The sequence below is a fragment of the Vitis vinifera genome, chromosome 18 (assembly GCF_030704535.1).
Source record: "Vitis vinifera cultivar Pinot Noir 40024 chromosome 18, ASM3070453v1".
Classification (NCBI taxonomy): domain Eukaryota; kingdom Viridiplantae; phylum Streptophyta; class Magnoliopsida; order Vitales; family Vitaceae; genus Vitis; species Vitis vinifera.
The window spans coordinates 7271433-7292761 of NC_081822.1; the positions used below are offsets into that span (position 1 = coordinate 7271433).

At 35.7% G+C, this 21329-nt stretch overlaps 4 protein-coding genes across 4 annotated transcripts; 1 reads left to right on the forward strand and 3 right to left on the reverse strand.

Annotated features, from left to right (window-relative positions):
- Positions 1-301: 301 nt before the first annotated feature.
- LOC100255725 (U-box domain-containing protein 30) lies at positions 302-2988 on the reverse strand. Its single transcript, XM_002285384.5, has 2 exons — positions 2780-2988; positions 302-2587 (listed from the first exon to the last, which is right to left on the reverse strand). The coding sequence occupies exon 2, from the start codon at positions 2222-2224 to the stop codon at positions 866-868; it is 1359 nt and encodes a 452-aa protein (XP_002285420.1). The 5' UTR covers positions 2225-2587; positions 2780-2988; the 3' UTR covers positions 302-865.
- Positions 2989-6084: 3096 nt separating this feature from the next.
- On the reverse strand, positions 6085-8499 carry LOC100260799 (lecithin-cholesterol acyltransferase-like 1). Its single transcript, XM_002285380.5, has 2 exons — positions 8015-8499; positions 6085-7122 (listed from the first exon to the last, which is right to left on the reverse strand). The coding sequence occupies exons 1-2, from the start codon at positions 8395-8397 to the stop codon at positions 6225-6227; spliced, it is 1281 nt and encodes a 426-aa protein (XP_002285416.1). The 5' UTR covers positions 8398-8499; the 3' UTR covers positions 6085-6224.
- A 2415-nt stretch (positions 8500-10914) lies between these two features.
- LOC100262564 (lecithin-cholesterol acyltransferase-like 1) lies at positions 10915-13206 on the reverse strand. The gene is made up of 2 exons (XM_002283408.4): positions 12675-13206; positions 10915-11948 (listed from the first exon to the last, which is right to left on the reverse strand). Exons 1-2 carry the CDS (start codon positions 13061-13063, stop codon positions 11036-11038), a joined length of 1302 nt encoding a protein of 433 aa, XP_002283444.2. The 5' UTR covers positions 13064-13206; the 3' UTR covers positions 10915-11035.
- Positions 13207-19056: 5850 nt separating this feature from the next.
- On the forward strand, positions 19057-20088 carry LOC100267722 (uncharacterized). The gene has a single exon (XM_003634296.4). The coding sequence runs from the start codon at positions 19351-19353 to the stop codon at positions 19798-19800; it is 450 nt and encodes a 149-aa protein (XP_003634344.1). The 5' UTR covers positions 19057-19350; the 3' UTR covers positions 19801-20088.
- Positions 20089-21329: the final 1241 nt, after the last annotated feature.

A 21329-nucleotide genomic window follows, 5' to 3' on the forward strand; every position in this document is an offset into this window, starting at 1 on the left:
TACCTAAGGACCAATCGAAGGGTTATATTCAGTGACAGCTCTCATTCAACTTTTCTCTCTTTTGTTCCTGTATCAAGAAACCAGAGAGAGGTGAAAAGGTTCCTGCCATCAATTCTATCCACAAAATAAAAGAAGCAGTACTGCATATCACTTTTGATATCAATGGTCATCCTTTAAACAGAAAGGTCTGACCACTCTCTCTGAGTGTAAATAGACATCCATGACTGAAATCCGGGAAAAAAATGTCAGAATTTGGAGAGTGAAGACCAGAGGGAAAAAAATAGTTGGTACCATCACCAAGTAGAAAGAAAAGAAATATTCATTGTACACATTGGTTTCATGTTGAAATGACAGAAGCTCTACAATGGCAGGACTAAAAGTGTTAACACCACTTCCAACCCAAATGACAAAATCTAAACCCCACAAATCCCTTCAAAAGAACAAAGCAAAAATTAGGGATCAATGGGACATGGCAACCAAATAAAACTAAATACAATTACAATTGAAGAAACAAGCCTACTAGAATTCCCTTCCTCCCCCTTCCCTCTTCATGTATTCTTACATCCCAAACCCCATCCAAACTCCACCCCAGTAGTATGGTTATGATGCTCTGTTGTGAAATGAATCAATCATGTAATCGACTGTATCCCTGTCGGCAAACAAGCTGAAAACTCCACATTATGATGCTTCTTCTTGTGAAATCAAATGACAAAATCAAAGTCCTCAAGTATACACAGGAGTACCTCATAAACCCCATTTCACATTGTTAAGAAATCTGTTTGAGTCCCACAAGCTCTTTGCACCTTTGTCCCCCACGGCCGGAGGGGAAATGAGAGTTTGTATGAACAAATTTCCCATGGTCTTTTCATTGTATCGTTCTTGTAAGCTTACACTTGGATATGAAGATGGTGGCCGTGTAATTTAGACTACACAATTTTAAGAGCTCTGCAGCCCTTTGCTTCAATACAGGATTGCAACCACTCTGAATAACGAGGAGGAGCTTCGCAGCAAGGCCAGCTTCCACGGCAAGTGAAGCACATTCCTCTGGGGCAAGCTTGCAAACTGCTGATAAGATGGCCAATGCCAACTGGGTACAGCTCTCGGAAACCCTCATCAATAATTTCACTACATTTGGTATCATGTTTGGGCAATCCTTCAAAGCCAATCTTCCCTGTGGAAGAGTTGACAGAACCTCCAGGATATAAAGGGCTAATTCCAGGCACGCGGGATTCAAATTGGGCAACAGCTCAACCAATTGAGGAACAGCCCCTATGCTCACTACTGAGTTCCGCACTGGCTCGTGTAAACAAATTGTCTTGAGCAGGGCGAGGCCAGCCAAGATCCCATTTTGGTGCCTCTTATCCTTTACCAACCTCAACAATCCAACCAAAAGACTCAAGCTTGGCACAATCTCCGATTCAAAATCCCTCCCCTCCATCAAAATTTCGATCAATTTTGTACAATTGATTTTGGTCTCGATTGATCCCTCATTCAACATGTCCACCATTAGTGATATCTTTGCTGGCTGCATCAAATTTGACTTTGATTCTGAATCGAGACTCAAGTTCACAAGAATCCCAATTACTTCCGACCCTACTGCATGCGAAGTGAAGGGGCCTAATAGAGAGGAAATCAGACCGATACCACCATTGTCTGCCACCGTCTTCTTGGCAGAAGCATGAATTGAGACAACCTGTCGAAGTTCCTTGAGGGCTTGAATCCTAGCTTGACCCTTAACTTTCTTTAACGTCTCCAAGACTTCCAATGCTCTGCCTTGCACATCTTCTGATCTCTTCTTCATGACCAAGTACTTCTGCGAAAACCAACTATAAATTAGTTGGTAAAGAGTCTTGTTTGGCGTGATGGAATCGTCCCAAAGCTCTTGCATTGTTGTGGGGCAAGTGAAGTGCCCCATAGAGAACCATTTCACGATGTTGGATCTCTCGTAGGTCTGGCCAGTGCAAATGGTCACAGGATCCTGCATTGGCTCTAACGAAATTGGGCATATGAACACAGACGGAACATCAATGGAGTCCAGGTCTTCAATCATCTTTTTCAGATCCAATTTCTCAGTGACTCCGCTGCCGCAAACAACCCCACCTCCGCCCCCCAAAATCCCATCTTTCACGGCGGTTTCGAGATCTAAGACATGCCCACCGTCGCCGCCCACATCATACATGACACCCCCATCTCTTCTCCGGCCAGATGGCTGGTACATCGGCATTTTTGAACCACTTTGCGGAAGAGCAAGAAAATTTAACAGAGAGAGCAGATAGAGAGAAACTGAGGTTGAGGAACAAGAACTACCCTTGAAGGCCTATCACATCTACTGGACATCAAGCGTGTGGGAAAGAAAAAGAGGAATAAAGAGAATGAAAGAGAATGAAGGGCTTCTCACACACTCTCTCTCATTGACAAATACAACTAACAACACCCATCAAAGGAGACATCTTTTCTTCTTGAATGTTTCTTTTTCGCTTTATCTGATCTCTTTCCCTGGTCAAAAGAGCCATATTGTTCTTCATCATCATCATCAAAGACATGATGAACTTGTAATCTTCTTCTCTAATACCAAAGCTCGCTTCCTCTTCAAGCTCAAAAAAGGGTGAAATCATCAACACCCAGATCAGAATAAAAGCCACAAAAAGATAAACTCACTCAAAGATAAACAGTGCCCACTAGTCTACCCCAAAAAAATTCAACAAATAGTTGTTGAAAATACCAACAACACTCGGAGAACATCAAAGACATGAAAGAATGGGAAAATTCAGGGCCATACCAAATTCTACAGAGAGAAAAAGAAAGCAGAAGAAAAGCTATCTTCTGCACAACCCCTCCTCTGCTGCTCTTTTGGGGCAGGTGCTGAAAACCCTAGAAATTGTTTTTTATTTTTCTTTTTATTTTCTTTTTCCTTGGGAATAAAAGACAACCGAGGAGTAACCGGCTATAGAGTGTGAATCAACCCTCGGCAAGCGCGCACCACACGTGCAGTCATATCTGCAGACACCATAATAGCCGGTTTTATTCAATTCGTTTAAATTTTAACAATACTTTACAACCTCCTTACGGGAGTGGGGCAACTATACTGATTCTGAAAGACGCAAGAGGTCAGATGGTCAAAAGGGAAAGTGATGTTGCCAAGGCGGAAATTACAGGATTTAAGGCAAAAAGAATGAATCCACATCCTTTACCTTGTCCCCACTCTTTGAACCACGTCGTCTAGAGGTTTCGCACGAAGCCCCCCTCAACGTTAAAGTCGAGGGAAGAGATGGAGTACACGTTGGGTTGGGTCAGGGTCCCAGCGTACGAAAGCGACCCTTTTCGATTCGTATATCTTTTTTTATTTTATTTTTTCAAAATTTTTCGTTTTCTCAACCCAAAAAGCCCGAATAATTATTAATTTTAAAAAACAAAAGTTGCATTACTGGAAGGCCCGTGGGCTGGGACCCACAGAGAGCGTGCCTTTCATAAAGTGCCAGCTCAGCTGTTTGACCATTATATGGAATTTGACTGTACGCCTCGGGGGGTGCTTTCCGGTCACCAGTTTGACTGCCTTCATGGTGCGTCCCCTCACCAATTGCTTGCTTTTAGCCATCAAACACTGACACGTGGCGGTGGGAACCGTGCGTCTCTCACTTTCGCTCTGGCCAAGTCTCTTTTTCGTTTGTAGTTTAGTTGTTAATTAGTTGATTTAATTAAGATTTAAGACCTCAGTCTGCTTGTGGGATTTGTTAAATGGGAGGGAGTGGGAGGAAGAGATTTGACTAATATTCTGTCGTTGCAGAGTACAGGTGGTGTGACTCGAAAAGATGATGTCGTTTCTCTAAATTCTTTCTCACAATCCCATTTTCCCTACTTTTCAATCCTCAAATATTATTCAAATGTAGTGCCAAATCCCTTCTGAATTTAAGATATTTTTATTACATCAATTAAGACAACTTCCATTTAAATATTCAAATTATTTTTTCAAATGGTACCTTTCCCCCTTATTTTCGTTTAAAATATTTTTTCAATTTTCTTATTTTAAATTATTTTATTTTATTTTTAAAAAAACACAAGTATAAATACCTTACAACTCACCTAAATGAAATTTGCATAGACCATCGTAATCATTCACTCTAATTTGTTCAAAGCTATGATCAAATTTTGTATTTTGATAAAAAATAACTCATTTAAAAAAATATCCATAAATTAAACCCGATTATGAAATAATGCTCAATTTAGTGTGTCTCCATCATATAAATATTCATGTTATAAAATAGTAGTTGGTGACTACGAATTTAATTTTTTTTTTTTTAAGTGGTTAAAATTATAGTCACTACCTATGGTTTTAACTTTAAACTTAAAATTATATTACAATTTTGATCATTTAAAAAAATAAAATAAAAACAGTAATTACCAACTATGGATGATTATGATTATTTTAAATGAAACAACATATTTTATATATATAAATTAGCATTAATTTTAAGCTTAAAACTATAATTGGTGATTATGATTTTGATTCATTTTTAAATAATCAAAGTTGTAGTCATCAACTCTGATTTTAATATTAACATTAAATGGTTTTGATCACTTAAAAAAAAAAAAACAAATTGTAGTTATCAACTACGATTTTATGATATAGATATCTACATGATGGATTTTATGATATGGATATATACGTGATGGAGGTACACTAAATTAAGCATTATTTTGGAGTTGGGTTTAATTTGTAGATATTTTTTTAAAATTGGTTATCTTTTTTGTCAAAACTCCAAATTTCTAACATCATTCATACATATTATGTCAATAAAAAAATACTTAGATTATCAAATATTTTTAATAAAAAATATACCTTTTGATATTTTTATTAAGAGTGGATTTGATAGTGATTTTAAAAATTATTTTTCATCTTTTTAATATTTAAGTAAAAATTTTCAAGTATTAAAAAGATTAAATTTTTTTTCTAAAATTACTACTCTAAATCTTTATTCATTTGAATTTTTATTTTTTTTAAATTAATGAACTCCCTTTGCTTTCAATTTTCAAATATAAGATAAATTTTAGAATATTCTAATATTTTTTTTATCTTTAATAAATTTTACTAATAAAAATAAAATTAAAGACAGATAAATTAATTGTCTTTAATTTTATTAGCAGTTAGCTGCATATTATAGAATAAGTATAGAAGTTTTTTCTTACTAAAATCTATTTAAAAAAAAATAAAATTATAAAAGATTGGCTTAAGGCTAGGTTCAATAAGCCACGTGTGAACTACATCCTGCAATATGACCTATAGTTCTATCATTGTTAATAAAGCTTGAAATATTATGAACTATCATTATACAATTTGGCAGTGCCACTATTTATAAGAGTGAGTATAGTTATTAATTTGTAATAATTAAATTGAAATAGTGGCTATTTGAATGATTAAGATTTATGATCGATTTACCTGGGTAGTCATGATTGAACTCTGGAATCTGGTGTCAGCCATACCAAAGGCCATGAGACATTGAATCCAATACGGGAGAAGATAACATTATTTGCTTTTGAGATTAATACAGATTGAAGGGTACTGCAAAAGGTGAAAAGGTATTGGGAGGAAGCGAATGGCTTTATTCGTGGTTTCATATATTCTCTGGCGAAACTTCCTTTTGACATTCACAGCCACAGGAGGCAGCTGAGCTCTATGCTCTCAGTTTCCTTCTCATTATTATAAAAGTTAAAACACACACTTAAGGATCTCTAATTAATAATGGCAGTATGTGATCAGAAAGAGATCACCACTTCACTGACAGCTTGTCCTTGAGCCCCATACCACTGCCTTGCCAATAACACTCTTTGAAAAAACAAAAACAATCTAAAATCATGCAGTCACACATTGTCAGCATGCTCATCTTCACATGGCTTACCGCCTATTTAAAACTTCATTTAAGAAACGCTTCTCGGATTAGGTCATGACTCATACTAGGCCTTTGGCCTCATATAGAGTGCTTAATTCCCACCAATGGAAGACTTATTTTGTCTATAACTTAAGTTAAGAAATTACCCCTTTGGATGAATTCCTGAACGAAAATAACCAGGTTAATAATGGCAGGAAAATTGGAGCTTTGCAAACGTATGTTGGTGGGTTTTCATTGAAATATGAGGGTTCCCTGAAGTTGGAACCAAATGTTACAGATTGAGAAATCATAACGGTTCCCAATTGCCAGGCAATTGATCACTGGTCAATTGGGTTGTTTTCATGATGAATAGGTATAAGAATTAATACCTGAAATTTCTTCTACTATTCTATTAAGTGCATTTTCGTCTTTGATTATGGATGTATGAGATGCCCCTTCAATGGTAACCATCTTAAGGGACTGATTTTGTTGGTCGGCCCACTCCGATTCAAGTGCTAACAAGCTCACCATGTTCACTGTCCCATCTCCATCCCCGTAAACAATCTCTGGTTGTCTATCAAAGCCACTTTCATCATAGAACAGTGTCTCGGATGTTCTAACGCCACTCCCGATTATACAGGTGACGGGCACCTCAGGCGCTGGTAAGTGTTCCAACAAAGGCACAGTGCGAGATTGGTAAGGATGGATCCCTTCCGGGAACCCAATGTCATTGAGGAACTGCACAATATCGTATGCTGTATAAGTAGCATTTAATGTAACCACGAGTGGTTGTTTGGCACCAAAGACTTTAGGAGAAGGCATGAGCCATAAGTTGCTCTCTGAGCTCCTCTGCTGCTCCCTCACCAGCAATGGATCAACTAGGGGTACTCCCAGAGTGTAGCCAGAAGCAAGGGTGTGCACTTCCTGCACTGCGCCACCCCAAGGAGCGGACAGTGCGACGAAGTGCTTGATGAATTTCTGACGCCAAGCTGGGGGGTTTCGGTTGAGAAGTTGGAGGACAAAGAGGCCTCCCAAGCTGTGGGAGACAAGTATTACTGGCTTTCCTCCATTGGAAGTGCTTGCTTTTTCTATCAAATCTTTGAGGTCCTCAAGGAACTTGGAACCAACACGTGATGGGTGACCATCTGCCGCTAGACCGTATCGAAAGTCATATGGAGCTCCGAATAATGTTTCGCCATCAACGTAACCCATTTGCTCCAGAGATTTCACCAGGGGCCCCATGTATGCTGTGATGCGCCTGCCAATGGGACCAATGTTAGATGTAAATGTGCCTGTTCCTCTTTTTGTTACTGCCAATACTAAACAGTAAATCCCTTCCTGCAATTAGTACAGTTGACTGCTAAATATCTTCTATAACTTCAGTTGTTAATTGGTTCCACCTTGGATGACTATGAATTAGGACAATCTTCAGTCTTCACTAGTTATCAAAATTTAGTATGGCTCTACACTTCATGCTTGAACTTCGATATAAAAATGCATACATTTAACTTTTGAAAACAAGAATGGTTCTAAAAACTTAAATCCAAAGACCACTTTAAGCTTCTGTGTAAACAAAATCAAATGGGTTCAGCTGTTATCTCTCCACTCGTTCAGTAAAACAAACTCACAATTTTAAATGGATGACAAAATGAACAAATAAACATCTCCAAATGACCAACGGCAGCCAAAATTCAACAGTCTCCCGCGGAAAGAAATGGTATTTGGATTCCAGCCCAGTCATTGGACCTTATTCCCATCACTGGTTGGGCTTAAGTGTTGTAGCCAGGCTGACACTGCTCTATACAGTTTTCTCTGGGTCATCCATTCAAACTAATTTTTGTTGCTGGATTTGGTGAAGAGTTCCTATTCAGAGTTTCCATAATATTATGAAATATGCATACATATAATTAAAATAATCATACCATCTATCCACTCAAAGAAATATATTCATCCCAGAGTAGAACACTCTTCCGTAGAGAGTATATGCCACTCTGCTAGAAGGACTATTTCACTAGACTGACTAGATAATGGGACAGAGGCCCCAGGAGTCAGGAGTCAAAAACGGCCCAAATGTGTTGAAATTGTGGAGCACATGTTTAAGCTGAAAAGATTACCAAGAAAGAAAGAAACAGGGTAGAGCGGCGGCTTACTTGAGATGAGGATCTAAATGAAGAAGGGAGCGAGTAGAACCAAAGCTAGGGACCCTGGTTTCAACACCAGGGGTATTTACATAATCATCAAGTTGTGGGTCATAGTAAAGCATCATCCGCTGGGCAAAGCATTGAGTGAATGGACCAACGACTTGGGCGGGGTCGAACCACAGCCTGAACCACCCTTCTTTGTCCTTCAAAGGCGGATAGAGTCGGCTGCACAGCAAGCTCGACGGTTTGTACCCATCCGTAAGCCTTGCTTCTAGCTGATTTCCACCACTCCCCGGCACCAGGATCAGAGGGTGGAGGTTGCTGCTCGCCTGACATGTGTACCACATCACGGCCATCGAAACCATCGCGAATATTAAGCCCAATCCCTTCATTTTTGGATTTTGGAGAGAGAATTGGAACCTTGGAGATTCAGACCCACTGTCTGCAATTCGGACGTCGCCACATACAACTGTGTGGTGGAGAACCTCCCGACGTGGCTGGTTAAATAGGAGGGAATTGATTTCCCCTTCTCTTGTGGACTCGTTGACTAATTTTGCTAGAAGCTTAGAAAGAAAAAAAAAAGATAAAAACTTGACATGAAAGATAGAAAAATATTACTTATAATATAAGCTTTATTTGAAGCTATATAAAAAGTTTTTTGAATTTAGCATACATAATACATAGTCAATCCTAACTATGATTTGCCAACTCCAAGAGAAGAACACTCATAAAATTTTTAAGTAATTTAAAATTCTCCTCATGTGAAATATGATGATTATTAATTAAAACTGTCAAAAGAAAATGAGTACAATATTTGATATTATTTTTCTTTCATTGAATGATGCATTCTTCTCTCTTATTTGTCAAATACATCCATTATACAACCTTCATTTCAAGACCTTCAATATCACATCCACTATGGTAACATCTCTATAAAATAATAATTTTTAAATCTAAACGAAATTATTCTATTTGTAAAATTATTAATTTATCGATAAATAAAATAAATTTACTAATTTATCGATAAGTAAATATTTATTAATTTAGATAAAATATTATGCTTTTACTATATATAATTTGCATATGTATGAATTATAAAATTATTAATTTAGTATATTGGTTCAAATTAAGATCATAAAATTTATTATTTATGTGGGATTATCAATTTATTGAATATTTATTTATTGAGGTTTTATTAAATTTACCCATGCGTCAAAATGGTTTAAAGACGTTAAAAAGCGATAAAAGATATTGGATTCTCCTCAAAGTTCTATCATTTTTTTAATAATAAAATATGAAGAAAATAAATAAATAAATGTGAAGTGATCGAGACTAATACGGTTTTAAGTGTATATTAAAAAAAAGAGTGAATTAGGTATCGGTCAAATCTTAATTTTTAAGATGTAATATAAATGATGATGCTAAATACAATAACAATGAAAAAAAATAAAAACAACGAAAATAAATAAAGACATGAAGAAAGAAACGCAAACAATTATTATAATAATTACTTAATTAGGTTCACTTTTTCTGAGCTCTTTTCGACCTTGAGATTTTTTCCTCAACTCATGAGAACTACTTCAACTAAAGCCCCCTAGTCTTATTACATTTGGATTCTAGGTTCAAACAAATTTTTACAATGTTTGGAGTGATGGATCCTTTACACTTAATCAAACATTTCTTTTATTTTTTATCGAAACGTAAGTCAGAATTTATATAAAAGATATATTCACTTAACTTTGGGGAAATGGTTTTTTCAAGTTTAGAAGTAAGTGCACTAAAAAAGAGTGTTCATTATGCTCTTTTGTAAATGACATTGTAATCTCATAAATAAATTTCGAAAGTTCTAAATATAAGTTCGAAATTGGAACTTCCCGTTAGACATAAGCTACAGTTCAATCTGCCCATCAAACGACCAACTATTTAACTAGTCGAGGTTGCAACTAATCGTTGGATGGTTGGACGTCAACTAAATGTTGCAAAATCGATTGGTACCTCGACTGAACATGGCTCGCCTAAACCCAAAGTTTATGAAATATTTTCATGTAGGAAGCAAAAATTTAAGGTCAACCTTTGTAGCTTTAAATGCTCGGAAACCCAAACTGCAAACAAAAATTTAAAGTCAACCTTTATTGCTTTAAATGCTCCTGTATCACCGAGTCATGAAGGAGCCTCACGAACCTTATGATCATTCTAAGGCAACTGACCGGCAAATAATGGAAGCTAAAAGACAAAAACATCTGCTTGAGCTTTTCTTAAGAAAAGAAGAGTTACAGCAAATAGTATTTGGGAACATTTCCCCACCCAGAGTTACTCGAGAGATACAAAATCCCTTGGAGTAGAGAAAAACAAAAAGGTCCTTGTGAGTGAATGGGTTATCCTCATAATCCGTAGTAGAGACAAAATTCGACATTTGGAAACAAGGTAACGAACATCTTGCTGAGTCCTTAACTTTGTAGAAGTTAATCAAAGTCAGGATGAGATTCAACTAGAAAATGTCCTTGAACCTTGACAAATCGACCTAATCTCACCGGCAATGACAATGATATTTATCAACCTCAATATGGTGTGCTTGTCAGTTGTCATTGCTTCACCAATAGCCAAACTATATCAAGTGCTTTTGAGATATGCTCAACTTCACACGGCTTACCACTATTTAGAACTTCATTTTTGAAAATGTTTCTCAGATTAGATCATAACTAGGCCCTTGGCCTCATATAGAGTGCTTAATTCCCACCAATGAAAGACTTATTTTATCTGCAACTCCATGGATCTCTCCGACGAGTTGATGCTGCAAGTGATGCATGGGTATCTCTCATACTTCAAATTACGCTAAGAAATGACCCTTTTGGATGAATTCCTGACCAAAAATAACCAGGTGAACGGCAGCAAAATTGGAGCATTGCAAATGTATGAAAGATCCTGTATACTGGTGGAAGATTTTCATTGAAATTTGAGGGTTTCCCTGAAGTTGGAACCTAGTGTTACGGATTGAAATATAGTAAACGCTCCCAATTGCCAACCAATTGATCACTGATCAATTAGGCTCTTTACATGATGAATATCAGAATTAATACCTGAAATTTCTTTTACTATTCTATTAACTGCTTTTTCGTCTTGGAATATTGAAATATGAGAAGCCCCTTCGATTCTAATAGTCTTAAGGGGTTGATTTTGCTGATCAGCCCACTCCAATTGAAGAGCTTCCAAGCTTACCATGTTCACTGTCCCATCTCCATCCCCATAAACAATCTCCGGTTGCTTATCAAAACCACTTTCATCATAGAACAGTGTTTCTGCTGTTTTAACACCACTCCCGAATATACAGGTGACAGGCACCGCAGGCGCTGGTAACCGTTCCAACAAAGGCACAATGCGAGATTGGTAAGGATGGATTCCTCCCGAAAACCCAATGTCATTGAGGAACTGCACAACATCATTTGCTGTATAAGTAGCATTTAATGTGACCGCAAATGGTTGCGCACCAAACACTTTAGGAGAAGGAATGAGCCATAAGTTGCTCTCTGAGCTCCTCTGCTGCCCCCTCACCAGCAATGGATCAACTAGGGGTGCTCCCAGTGTGTAGCCAGAAGCAAGGTTGTGCACTTCCTGCACTGCGCCGCCCCAAGGAGTGGCCAGTGCAACGAAGTGCTTGATAAATTTCTGGCGCCAAGATGGGGGGTTTCGGTTGAGAAGTTGGAGGACAAACAGGCCTCCCAAGCTGTGGGAGACGAGGATTACTGGTTTTCCTCCATTAGAAGTGCTTGCTTTTTCTATCAAATCTTTGAGGTCCTCAAGGAACTTGGAACCCACACGTGATGGGTGACCATCTGCTGCTAAACCGTATCGAAAATCATATGGAGCTCCGAATAATGTTTTGCCATCAACGTAACCCATATGCTCCAGAGCTTTCACCAGGGCCCCCATGTATGCTGTGACGCGCCTGCCAATGGAACCAATGTTAGATGTAAATGTGCTTGTTCCTCTTTTTGTCACTGCCAATACTAAATTCCTTCCTGCAATACAGTTGACTGCTAAATATCCTCTAGTACTTCAATGGTTGACATATATATGCTTAATTGGTTCCATATTTGTTGACTTTTTGAATTAGGACAATCTTCACTAGATATGAAAACTTAGTATGGATCCTAATTTTCATACTTGAACTTTGATATAATAAATAAACGCATTTAAATTTTTTTTTTTAAATGGTTCTAAAAAAATGATTTTAAATTGACCACCGGACAGCTAAAATTCAAGTGGCTTGTGGATTCCAACCAAGTCCACTGGTTGGGTTTTAAATGTTGAGGCAAGCTGTCTACAGTTTTCTCTGGATCATCTATTCAAACTAATATTTTTTGTTCTCAGAGAAATGCCTTGTGCAACCATCAGCTTTGGTGAAGAGCTCCTCTCAGTTTCAACAATATGAAATGTGTATGCATATAATTAAAATAATCATACCATGTAACTGCTATGTGTGGAACACTCTTTCTGTACAGTAGAGTATATGCTCCTGTGACAGGAGGACTATTTTACTAGTCTGACTAAATAATGGGCTTGAGTCCAGACGCCTCACGACTCAAAAGTGGCCCAATTGTGGAGCCCATGTTTAGGCTGAAAAGATCACCAAAAGAGAATAAAGAGGCCCGATATTAGAGCAATGGCTTACTTGAGATGAGGATCAAGATACAGGAGGGAGCGAGTAGAACCAAAGCTAGGGACCCTGGTTTCGACCCCAGGGGTATTTACATAATCATCAAGCTGTGGGTCATAGTAAAGCGTCATGCGGTCGGCAAAGCATTGGGTGAATGGAGAGACGAGCAGGGCGGGGCGGAACCACAGCCTGAACCACCCTTCCTTGTCCTTGAAAGGCGGATAGCTTCGGCTGCACAGCAAGCTGGACGGTTTGTATCCATCCGTAAGCCTTGCTTCTAGCTGATTTCCACCACTCCCTGGCACCAGGATCAGAGGGTGGAGATTGCTGCTTGCCTGACATTCGTACCACATCACGGCCATCGAAACCATGCCCATTATTAATCCCAATCCCTTCATTTCCATTTTTTTTTCTTTTTTTCCTTTTTCGGAGATTCAGACACTCTGAGCTACTCGTGTAGCGGAGGATCTCCCACCTCGCTGCTTAAATAATAGCGAATTTATTTCCTCTCGTCTTCTAGAGTTTAGACTTGTTGACTAAATTTGTTAGCAAAGCTTGTTTGCAATCAGGGAAGAATAAAAAAACACAATCTTCACTGGAAAGCTGTACAATACTTCTCGCATAAGATTTGTTTCAACTTATATAAGAAGGAGTTTTTTATTTAATAAAAAATTTAATAATATTAATATTATTTTTAAAAAATGGGCATCACAAAATATGCTTATTCTAACGCTATATTTTGAATCAACAAATGCTTTTGAATTTAGCGTAGTCCAATTCCAATGATAATTTGCCGACCAAAAAAAAAGGGTATCCATAAATTTTGTAAGCAATTTTTAGGTCCCTTCCAATCTTCACATGAAAGATGATGATTAGTCAGAAAAATTGTCAAAAATAAAATGAGTAGAATTTGAGAAAAGAAAGTATATTTTTCCTTTATTAAATGATGCATTCTTCACTTTTATTTGCCACTCAGTCGGGCTAAGAAAAACATGTCTTATACGATTTTCCTTCATTTCTTTTTTCCTTTTCAAGCAAGTGGTACAAAGAGTTTAAAAAATGAGTATTCAAAAAAACTTGTTTGATACCCAAGAAAAACTAAATTTTCATTAGTATCATTTTGGAAAGTTTAGAGGAAAAAGGCAAGATCCATAAAACAAAAAATAAAAATAAATAAAAAATATTTTTTCTTTTATATTTCTTAAAATAAAAATTAAGTGAAACTATTCTAAATGTAATAAAAGGATATATAAATAAAAATAAAAAAATTAAGAATTTTTTAAGTCATAAAAAGGGAAGTAATATTATAAATTTTACACTTCTGAAATTGTGTAAATATAAAAAAATAAAAATAAACTTGAAAATAAATGAAATAGAAATAAAATATATTTTTATAAATAAATTAAATGTAAAAGAAAATTCGAATAAAACCAAAAAAAGGAAATTGGTAAATAATGACTTAAAGTTGAAGAAAAATAGATACTCTACTTTTATTGATATGGGACCATTAATGTTGCAATTCGATTGGACACGGGATTGTAGTTGCAATATGGAACCATCAATGTTGCAATTTGATGGGATATGGGATTGTAGTTTTAATATGGGACATTAGTATTAGGGGGTGTAAAGTAAAACTTAATATTTATTATTTAATAAATTAAGTTGATTTTAAGTTAAATTATACTTAAATTGTTAACTTAAACATGCTACTTAATTTTTATTTTAAGTATTAAGGTTATTTGATAAAATTAATTTAAAAATTATTTTAAATTATTAAAATGATATATTTATCCTCACAAATTATAACTAAGGTAAAGGAAGTTGAGTAATAATGGAGATTGTGGAGTAGTAAAAGAGATCGTTGAGGTAATTAGGGCAAATGAGAATAAAAAGATAAAATGAAAATATGGACTTAATAATAAGTTAATTACTTTTACTTATTACTCAACTTTAAGTTATAATTAAATTATTTTATCAAATATACTTAATTTACTTAATGACTTAAATTAAGTTATTAAATAACTTTAAGTTATTAAATTAGTTTATCAAACACCCACTTAGGTGGTGTTTGTTTTTTTACTTAATTTTAAATAGAATCTTAATGCTTAATAGTGTTAAATATTAGGTTGTTTGTTTTTATAGTATTTTATTTTTATTAAATATTAAAAAGTAAAGAAAACCAATATGTTATTTTTTTTTATTTAAAAAATCTATATATTTTAAATTTTTCTATTTAGTAAAAAGTTTATAATAAGTAATGAAAAAGTAGAAAAATAAACAACCTAAATTCTGAAAACAAATTACTTTCAGTAAAAAACCAAAAAAATAAACACCACCTTAGTTTGCAACTTAATGGATTACATTGATTAGGGTTTATTGTCAAGCTAAGTCTAATCCAAATAAGAAATTCTTTAACTAAGTCCATCCCAATTCAATCACCAACCTTAATTTGCAACTGAGGTCCAATCCGAGCTCATTTTCTAATTGGGTCATGAGGAAACTTTGGGGTCATCAAACTTTCTTGCAAATTGGAATAATATACAATATATTTATAATTTGACACTTTGGATAAATAGTTTTCTAATTTTTATGTCTAATCAAGTTTTAATCTGTATTCAATTGATTGAGAAAACCAAGCCCAAATCCTATCAAAATACTCAAAATGGTTGTCCAGCCCATCTAAAAGTCAGATCATGTTGGAATTGAATCAGACCAACCCACTCTAATTTTTCCTTTAATTCTTGTAACATCTTTTACATATGGAAAATATGTTACAAAAATTCTAGGAAAAATCATTCATTAGAGTCAAAACTAATATTGAAATATAAATACATATTATTATTAACAAAATGCAAACAATCAAGCACCAACAAGTTCATACTTCTTTATTTATATTATTAACAAAAAATCATGTCTTTCCTATCTTTTACTACTTATACCGATAATTATCTTAAAAATAATTTTATATGAAAATGGTAACTAAGGTCGGATATATTTTTTACTTTTTATTTTTTAAATTTAGAAATTCTTATGCAAAATAAAAGAACCACCATACAAAATGCAAAAATTTATTTTGAGTTCTTAAAATCTTTTTTCAAATTTCTAAAAATTAGAAGAATAATTATTATTTTTTACTTAAATTAAAAAAATGTTTTTTAAGCACATAACTATTAAGACAAGCTAGTTCAATCATAATTATACATCTAGGAGAGGAGGGGATACGAGGAATTAGACTTTAATCGCATTTTCAAAGCTTTGATTGATTTTCAAATAATATGAGAAATAAATGTAATGTAATAACAAAAATTAAAAATGTTAGAGAAAAGAAATTACAAGCAATATCTATAATACATATGTACATTCTTTTTGATTCAATCCAAGATTGAAGACAATCCACTAACTTCAAAGGTTTCAACAAAGACTTTTTTTTAGGACATCTAATGGATTTTTACTATGCTTTCAGCTTTCATAGTATCATTTAACCTTTTTGCTTTTATAATTAAGCAAATATAAGAACCATGTAATTGCTTCAAAGTGGTTTTAAATAGCCTAGCACTAAGAACAGAGATAAGAGTAAATGGCTGGGATTTCAAGGTGTGCTCAAAGAGGATTGCAAGTTTGAAATTAACGTACACTTTCAAATGATTTTGACCTCTCACATTAAGTAATAATCAATGGTATGTTGAAGAAGAGTTATAAATATGGAATAAAAACCTTTTATATAGCATTTAGAAGCCAACTAATTGTTAGAGTCAGAAAATGGTTTGTTGCATAATCATTCGGTTGACCACCTAGCTAGTTAGTGAAGCATTTAATTGCACTATATGTGACTTTTGCAAGTTACCCAGGTGAATTAGTTGACCGTCTGATTGAGTCGAAAGATCATTGTAATTTTTTTTTGGTGAAAAATGAGCAAGAAATTACGTTCTTGAAACACATGGGCACTCTCCATCAATTGTCTGGTCCACCATGCTATCCTTCTACTCTCCGATTTTCAAATATTGCTTCCAAAATCATTTAGTATTTTGTTTTTAAATTTCTTTTTATTTTTGCATAAACTTCATTTTAAATTACTGGTCTTTAATATTTTATTTTGTTTTTATGGATACATTTGGTTGCTGGATTCTGGGAACTTTGACTAATAACAAGATATATTCAAACTTTTTGTATAAAAATTCCTATTTTTCATGTAAGACTTTATATTTTTAAAAAATAAAAATAAGAACTATATTCAAGCATTACTTCAATGGAATTTACAACAACAGATAAAAGAGGATTTATTATGTTAGAAAATTTAGTTTTATAAAACCATTAATACTTTGAATTCTTTCGATTTCTTATAATTTGTTTGATGACATCACACTCATCACTAATGAATTGGAAATAAAATAAAAAAGTATTAAAATTCGAATTTATGAATATTTTGATGAAAAAAATCGAACAAGGCCATAGTATAAATATAGAGAAGAAGAGTCAACAGTTGCATGTGATCCTATGACAAAATAACAAAACAAAAGATATGTGAAAACAAATTGAAGATACATGGTCATACTTTTTTATTTAATTATTTGGGACGATCTCCTTTCCAATAAGCTATTCCCCTTCAAGACAAAGAAGACAAATAAAAAATGCTATTAAGATAACGACTCGACTTAAATAAAAGAAAAAGAAAATAGTGTTAGGATTGAGCCTTATGAGCCCACTATGGTTGACGTTTAGCATTTCATGTGACCCCTCAATCACACCAATTGTTTATTTGTTCCAAACAAGGAAGCTTCCCCAGGAATTGAGCCTAGGACCAAACCCTTAAAGTCTACCTAAATGTTAATCCTGGTATTATCAATAAACAATTGGTGTGATTGAGGGGCCTTTAACCTTTCCTTGGGAAGTGTTAAGCGCCAACCATGATAGGCCCATAAGGGTCAATTCCAATAAATATGTATAATTTACAGAAAAAGGAAACCTAGCAATGATGTAGAAATATTTTATTATTTTATAAAAATTGTAATACATGATACCAAAAGTATTTTGTTGCTTTAGAGAAAAAGAATAAATAGAAGGTATTCCAATTTTGGAACGCCACGAGTCCAAATATTGTGTAAGTGGGTCTGGGCTGAGCCGATCTTGGTTAGCCTTCATCACATATCATACAGTTCTCCCAGCACGTACCCCCGGTCGGCCCTATTGGAAGTCAATCCAGCCAGAGTTTCAACTTTCACTGTAGCTGAACAAAATTGTATTTTTATCCAAACATAAATTAGAATTGAATGTTCCAAAATGGTGAGCTTATCCTCAGCGTACCCGGTTTCCTTCTAGATTAAATGCGCCACGAGGAGGTCTAACACATGGAACCGAAAAGAGAAATAGAAGTTGGATTCATTCAGCAGGTACTTTAGCCTACAGGTTGAAGTTGAAGGCCTTCGTCGTTTGAAATGTCAACCAAAGTGGCGATGTACAGGGGGTCGTTATTAGACCATTTCAAGGAGACCAAGAACATTAATAATAGTAATAAAGAAAGAAAACGCACATGTGAGCTGTGCTCAACACTTAAAATAATTCGAGAGGAGTTTCCAATTTTAAGGGCAAATACAAATAGTCCACGCGTACAAGTAGAAAAAGTACTGTATTGGTAGGTATTGAAAAATTGAAACGGTAAGATTAATAGAATGGTGTCATACGTAGACTTTGAGTATCTTTTTGTCTTATCCTATTTATTTGTTTTATTATCCAATAATTTAGACTTGATCACATCTACCTATGATTTAAAAACTTAGATAAGGAGTTTGACAATGTCTCGACCCTTTTCAATGAAGTAATGTGTTCCCATTAACCAAACCACTCCCACTAACTTGTAATGGAAATGCTTTCTAATGGATTTGAATGAGTTCTCCATTTTCCAATGGCGTGATGCTTGGATTAGAAAAGGAAAGGAAATTGGATATATTTTTACTTATCTTATCTATAGCAGCACAGAATGCCACATCAGCACTGGGCTTTTGTTAGACTTGAAGCACCCACAGAATCATTTAGGTAATAAAACGCGGACAATGGGCGCCGCCCCCAAGTTATTTCCTTGCACGCCATGGGTGCCAAATTTTATCAAGCTAAGATGTGGGTAAGCCGGAGGCTGACGTTTAAGGCATGCATTTCATACATTTATTTATTAATATATACGGTCGCCACTCGATTAGGCAAAGACCTCTGATTTGGAAGGTCAGTTTTAGGTATATGGTTTGAATAGAAGGTGGCGGGATGAACGAGCAGATGCGGTCTGGCAGGACGGAACAGTGAACAAATAGAAAAAGTCAAAAAGATGACTAATTCTTACCCAAAACAACATAAAAATAATAAAAAATTCAACTATGTATATGTTAAAAAGGCTGCCTTCAATTTCAATCTTGGCCACGCAGCTCGGTATTATCTTGGGTTTTCTATTTCTGTGTGCTTCAGAAATGTTCCAATACCACACCCACCTTTTTCTCCCACCCTTTTTCTAAGCTTTTGTTCACAACTTCTCCTCTATAATATTGGTTGGGCTTGCTCGTGTCCACATCACACAACCCACCTCACCTACTTCATCACCTTGCCTCAATCGCCATTCAGAATCGCCACCCACCATCTCCATTAATCTATTCTCAACCTTTTCTTCTATCTTTTTGTAAGGGTGTGAGGGAGGCAGCCAAAGTGAAAAATGAGAACGAAAGCGCACAACCAAAACAGATTCATGCGGATCATTACATTACCCATTAGGGTTCTGGGCAAAGCAAAGGATTTATACGTGCGGGGCATGACAAACTGTGCCACCCGCGGCTACGGCAACAACATGGGCGGTCCGGCCGGTATGCCTAGAAGCTACAGCTATGCCTCTTCCAGGTCTAACGATAACGAGGATTTCAGAGAGCTGGTGAGAGCTGCCTCTGTTAACACTTTGGGCCATGGCGTTGACTTGAATGCGCTTCTTCAACAGTCGGCCGCGGAGAAATCCAAGGTGGTTCCCAGGAGTTGCAGTGTTGGGATGGCCAGAATCGATGAGGATGGGCCTTGTAATGATTTTGGAGAAGTTAACTTCAAGGCCAAGGCTGATTTGATGTACCCAAGGAGCCGGAGCTATGCTGTCACAAAGAGAAGCGTTGGATTCTGATCCGCAGATTATGGGAACTTTTCATTGGATTACCCTGAACGGTATGGATTAATTTATTTCAATTTTGTCTCCAGTTGATTCAAAGGAGATTTATTTTGCTTGTAAATACGCGTCTGAACTATGAAACGTTAATTTCATGACGAGGAAATCTAGTGTTTTGCAGTACCTTTAATTTATTTTCCCAATTGTTTATTCCTCTTGTTTGGAAACGATCTGAGGATAAATGGAATTCATGGACTGATGGACAAGTGTTTTGCAGTACCTTCAATTTATTTTCTCAATTGCTTACTCCTCTTGTTTGGAAGCGATTTGAGGATAAATGGAATTCATGGATTGATGGACAAGGAATTCCATCGCCGGGACGAAGTCTTACAATCTCTTTTTTGCATTTTCAAAGATTAATAATTCCATCTCTGGGGTCTGGACGAAGTCTTCTAATCTCGTTTTTCACTTTCAATGTTAATTATTGATGATTATGATCGCCTTGTAAATATGTTTTCCTCCATGGTATTTTGGTTGATTTCTCGGGTTCTCAGTCCTCAGTTTCCTTCTCCCCAGCCTGGTCTATATCCTTGAAAAAAAATCACAATCTATGACAAAACAAAAGGTGAAATAGATTTTCGCCAGTTCTACGACCCCGCCTGGCCCACCTTGTTGGCTGTCAAGGTACTCAGGGCCAACTGCCAAAATATCTTCGGATGGATAGATGATTTAAGGCAGAGAAGAGTATGCACGGCCTGTTCCACGCTTCGCGTCATGGTCCCGCTCACCATTGTCTGTGAGTTGAAGCTAAAACTTCATCTGTTAACCATGGTTGGTAATAGGCCAACCATGATCAAGACGATTAGAATCATAGCTGTACCCACCTCACTTCGATTATCAGCAAACTATATATAGATAGACAAATATACGTAGTGAGGTAGGTTACTTATCACAAAGTAGAAAGCCAAGGAAAATGACTTATGACACTCTCCGGTTTTACACTTTGTTAATCACTTCCACCCTTTGTTAACCACGTCGGAGTTCATCTGTCAATACTTTTACAAAGAATACTTTACCCTAAAAAAATATATATATTTAGTAAAATTTAAAAAACACTTAAAAAATTGAAACATCATTTAATGCTCACCACTTGATCTAGCAATATGACCATAGACTTCAATATGGAGGAATGCATGCAAGTTTTATAAGCATTCAATGGAGGTAGAAGGAGTTGAGCACACCACCAAGGCATTTGATTCAAGCTATAGATCAGTTTCAAAAGGAAAATGAGTAACTTCCTCCTCTCTACTGATTGAACTAGTCTTACTCATTAATAGCTTGTTTGAGTAAACTTTTTTAATACTTGGAAATTTTTTTCATTCAATTGTAAGAAAGCTCGGAAAGGTTTCACACTCTTAAGTTTGTTTTATTCAAAAATATTTTTAGGGTGAGGTAATAATACAAGTCCCAAAGCAAATAACCCGGCACCTAATTGTCAGGCAAATCTTGCGATGGCTCTTCCTTATGAAACTCCGGGTTCCTAGAAA

Excerpts from the sequence above, each read along its gene's own strand:
- LOC100267722 (XM_003634296.4), top strand. The coding sequence starts at position 19,351 with ATGAGAACGAAAGCGCACAACCAAAACAGATTCATGCGGATCATTACA.
- LOC100255725 (XM_002285384.5), bottom strand. The coding sequence starts at position 2,224 with ATGCCGATGTACCAGCCATCTGGCCGGAGAAGAGATGGGGGTGTCATG.
- LOC100262564 (XM_002283408.4), bottom strand. The coding sequence starts at position 13,063 with ATGGAAATGAAGGGATTGGGATTAATAATGGGCATGGTTTCGATGGCC. Across the intron at positions 11,949-12,674 it reads TATCTTGATCCTCATCTCAA|GCGCGTCACAGCATACATGG; the intron begins GTAAGCCATTGC and ends TTCCATTGGCAG.
- LOC100260799 (XM_002285380.5), bottom strand. The coding sequence starts at position 8,397 with ATGAAGGGATTGGGCTTAATATTCGCGATGGTTTCGATGGCCGTGATG. Across the intron at positions 7,123-8,014 it reads CATTTAGATCCTCATCTCAA|GCGCATCACAGCATACATGG; the intron begins GTAAGCCGCCGC and ends TCCCATTGGCAG.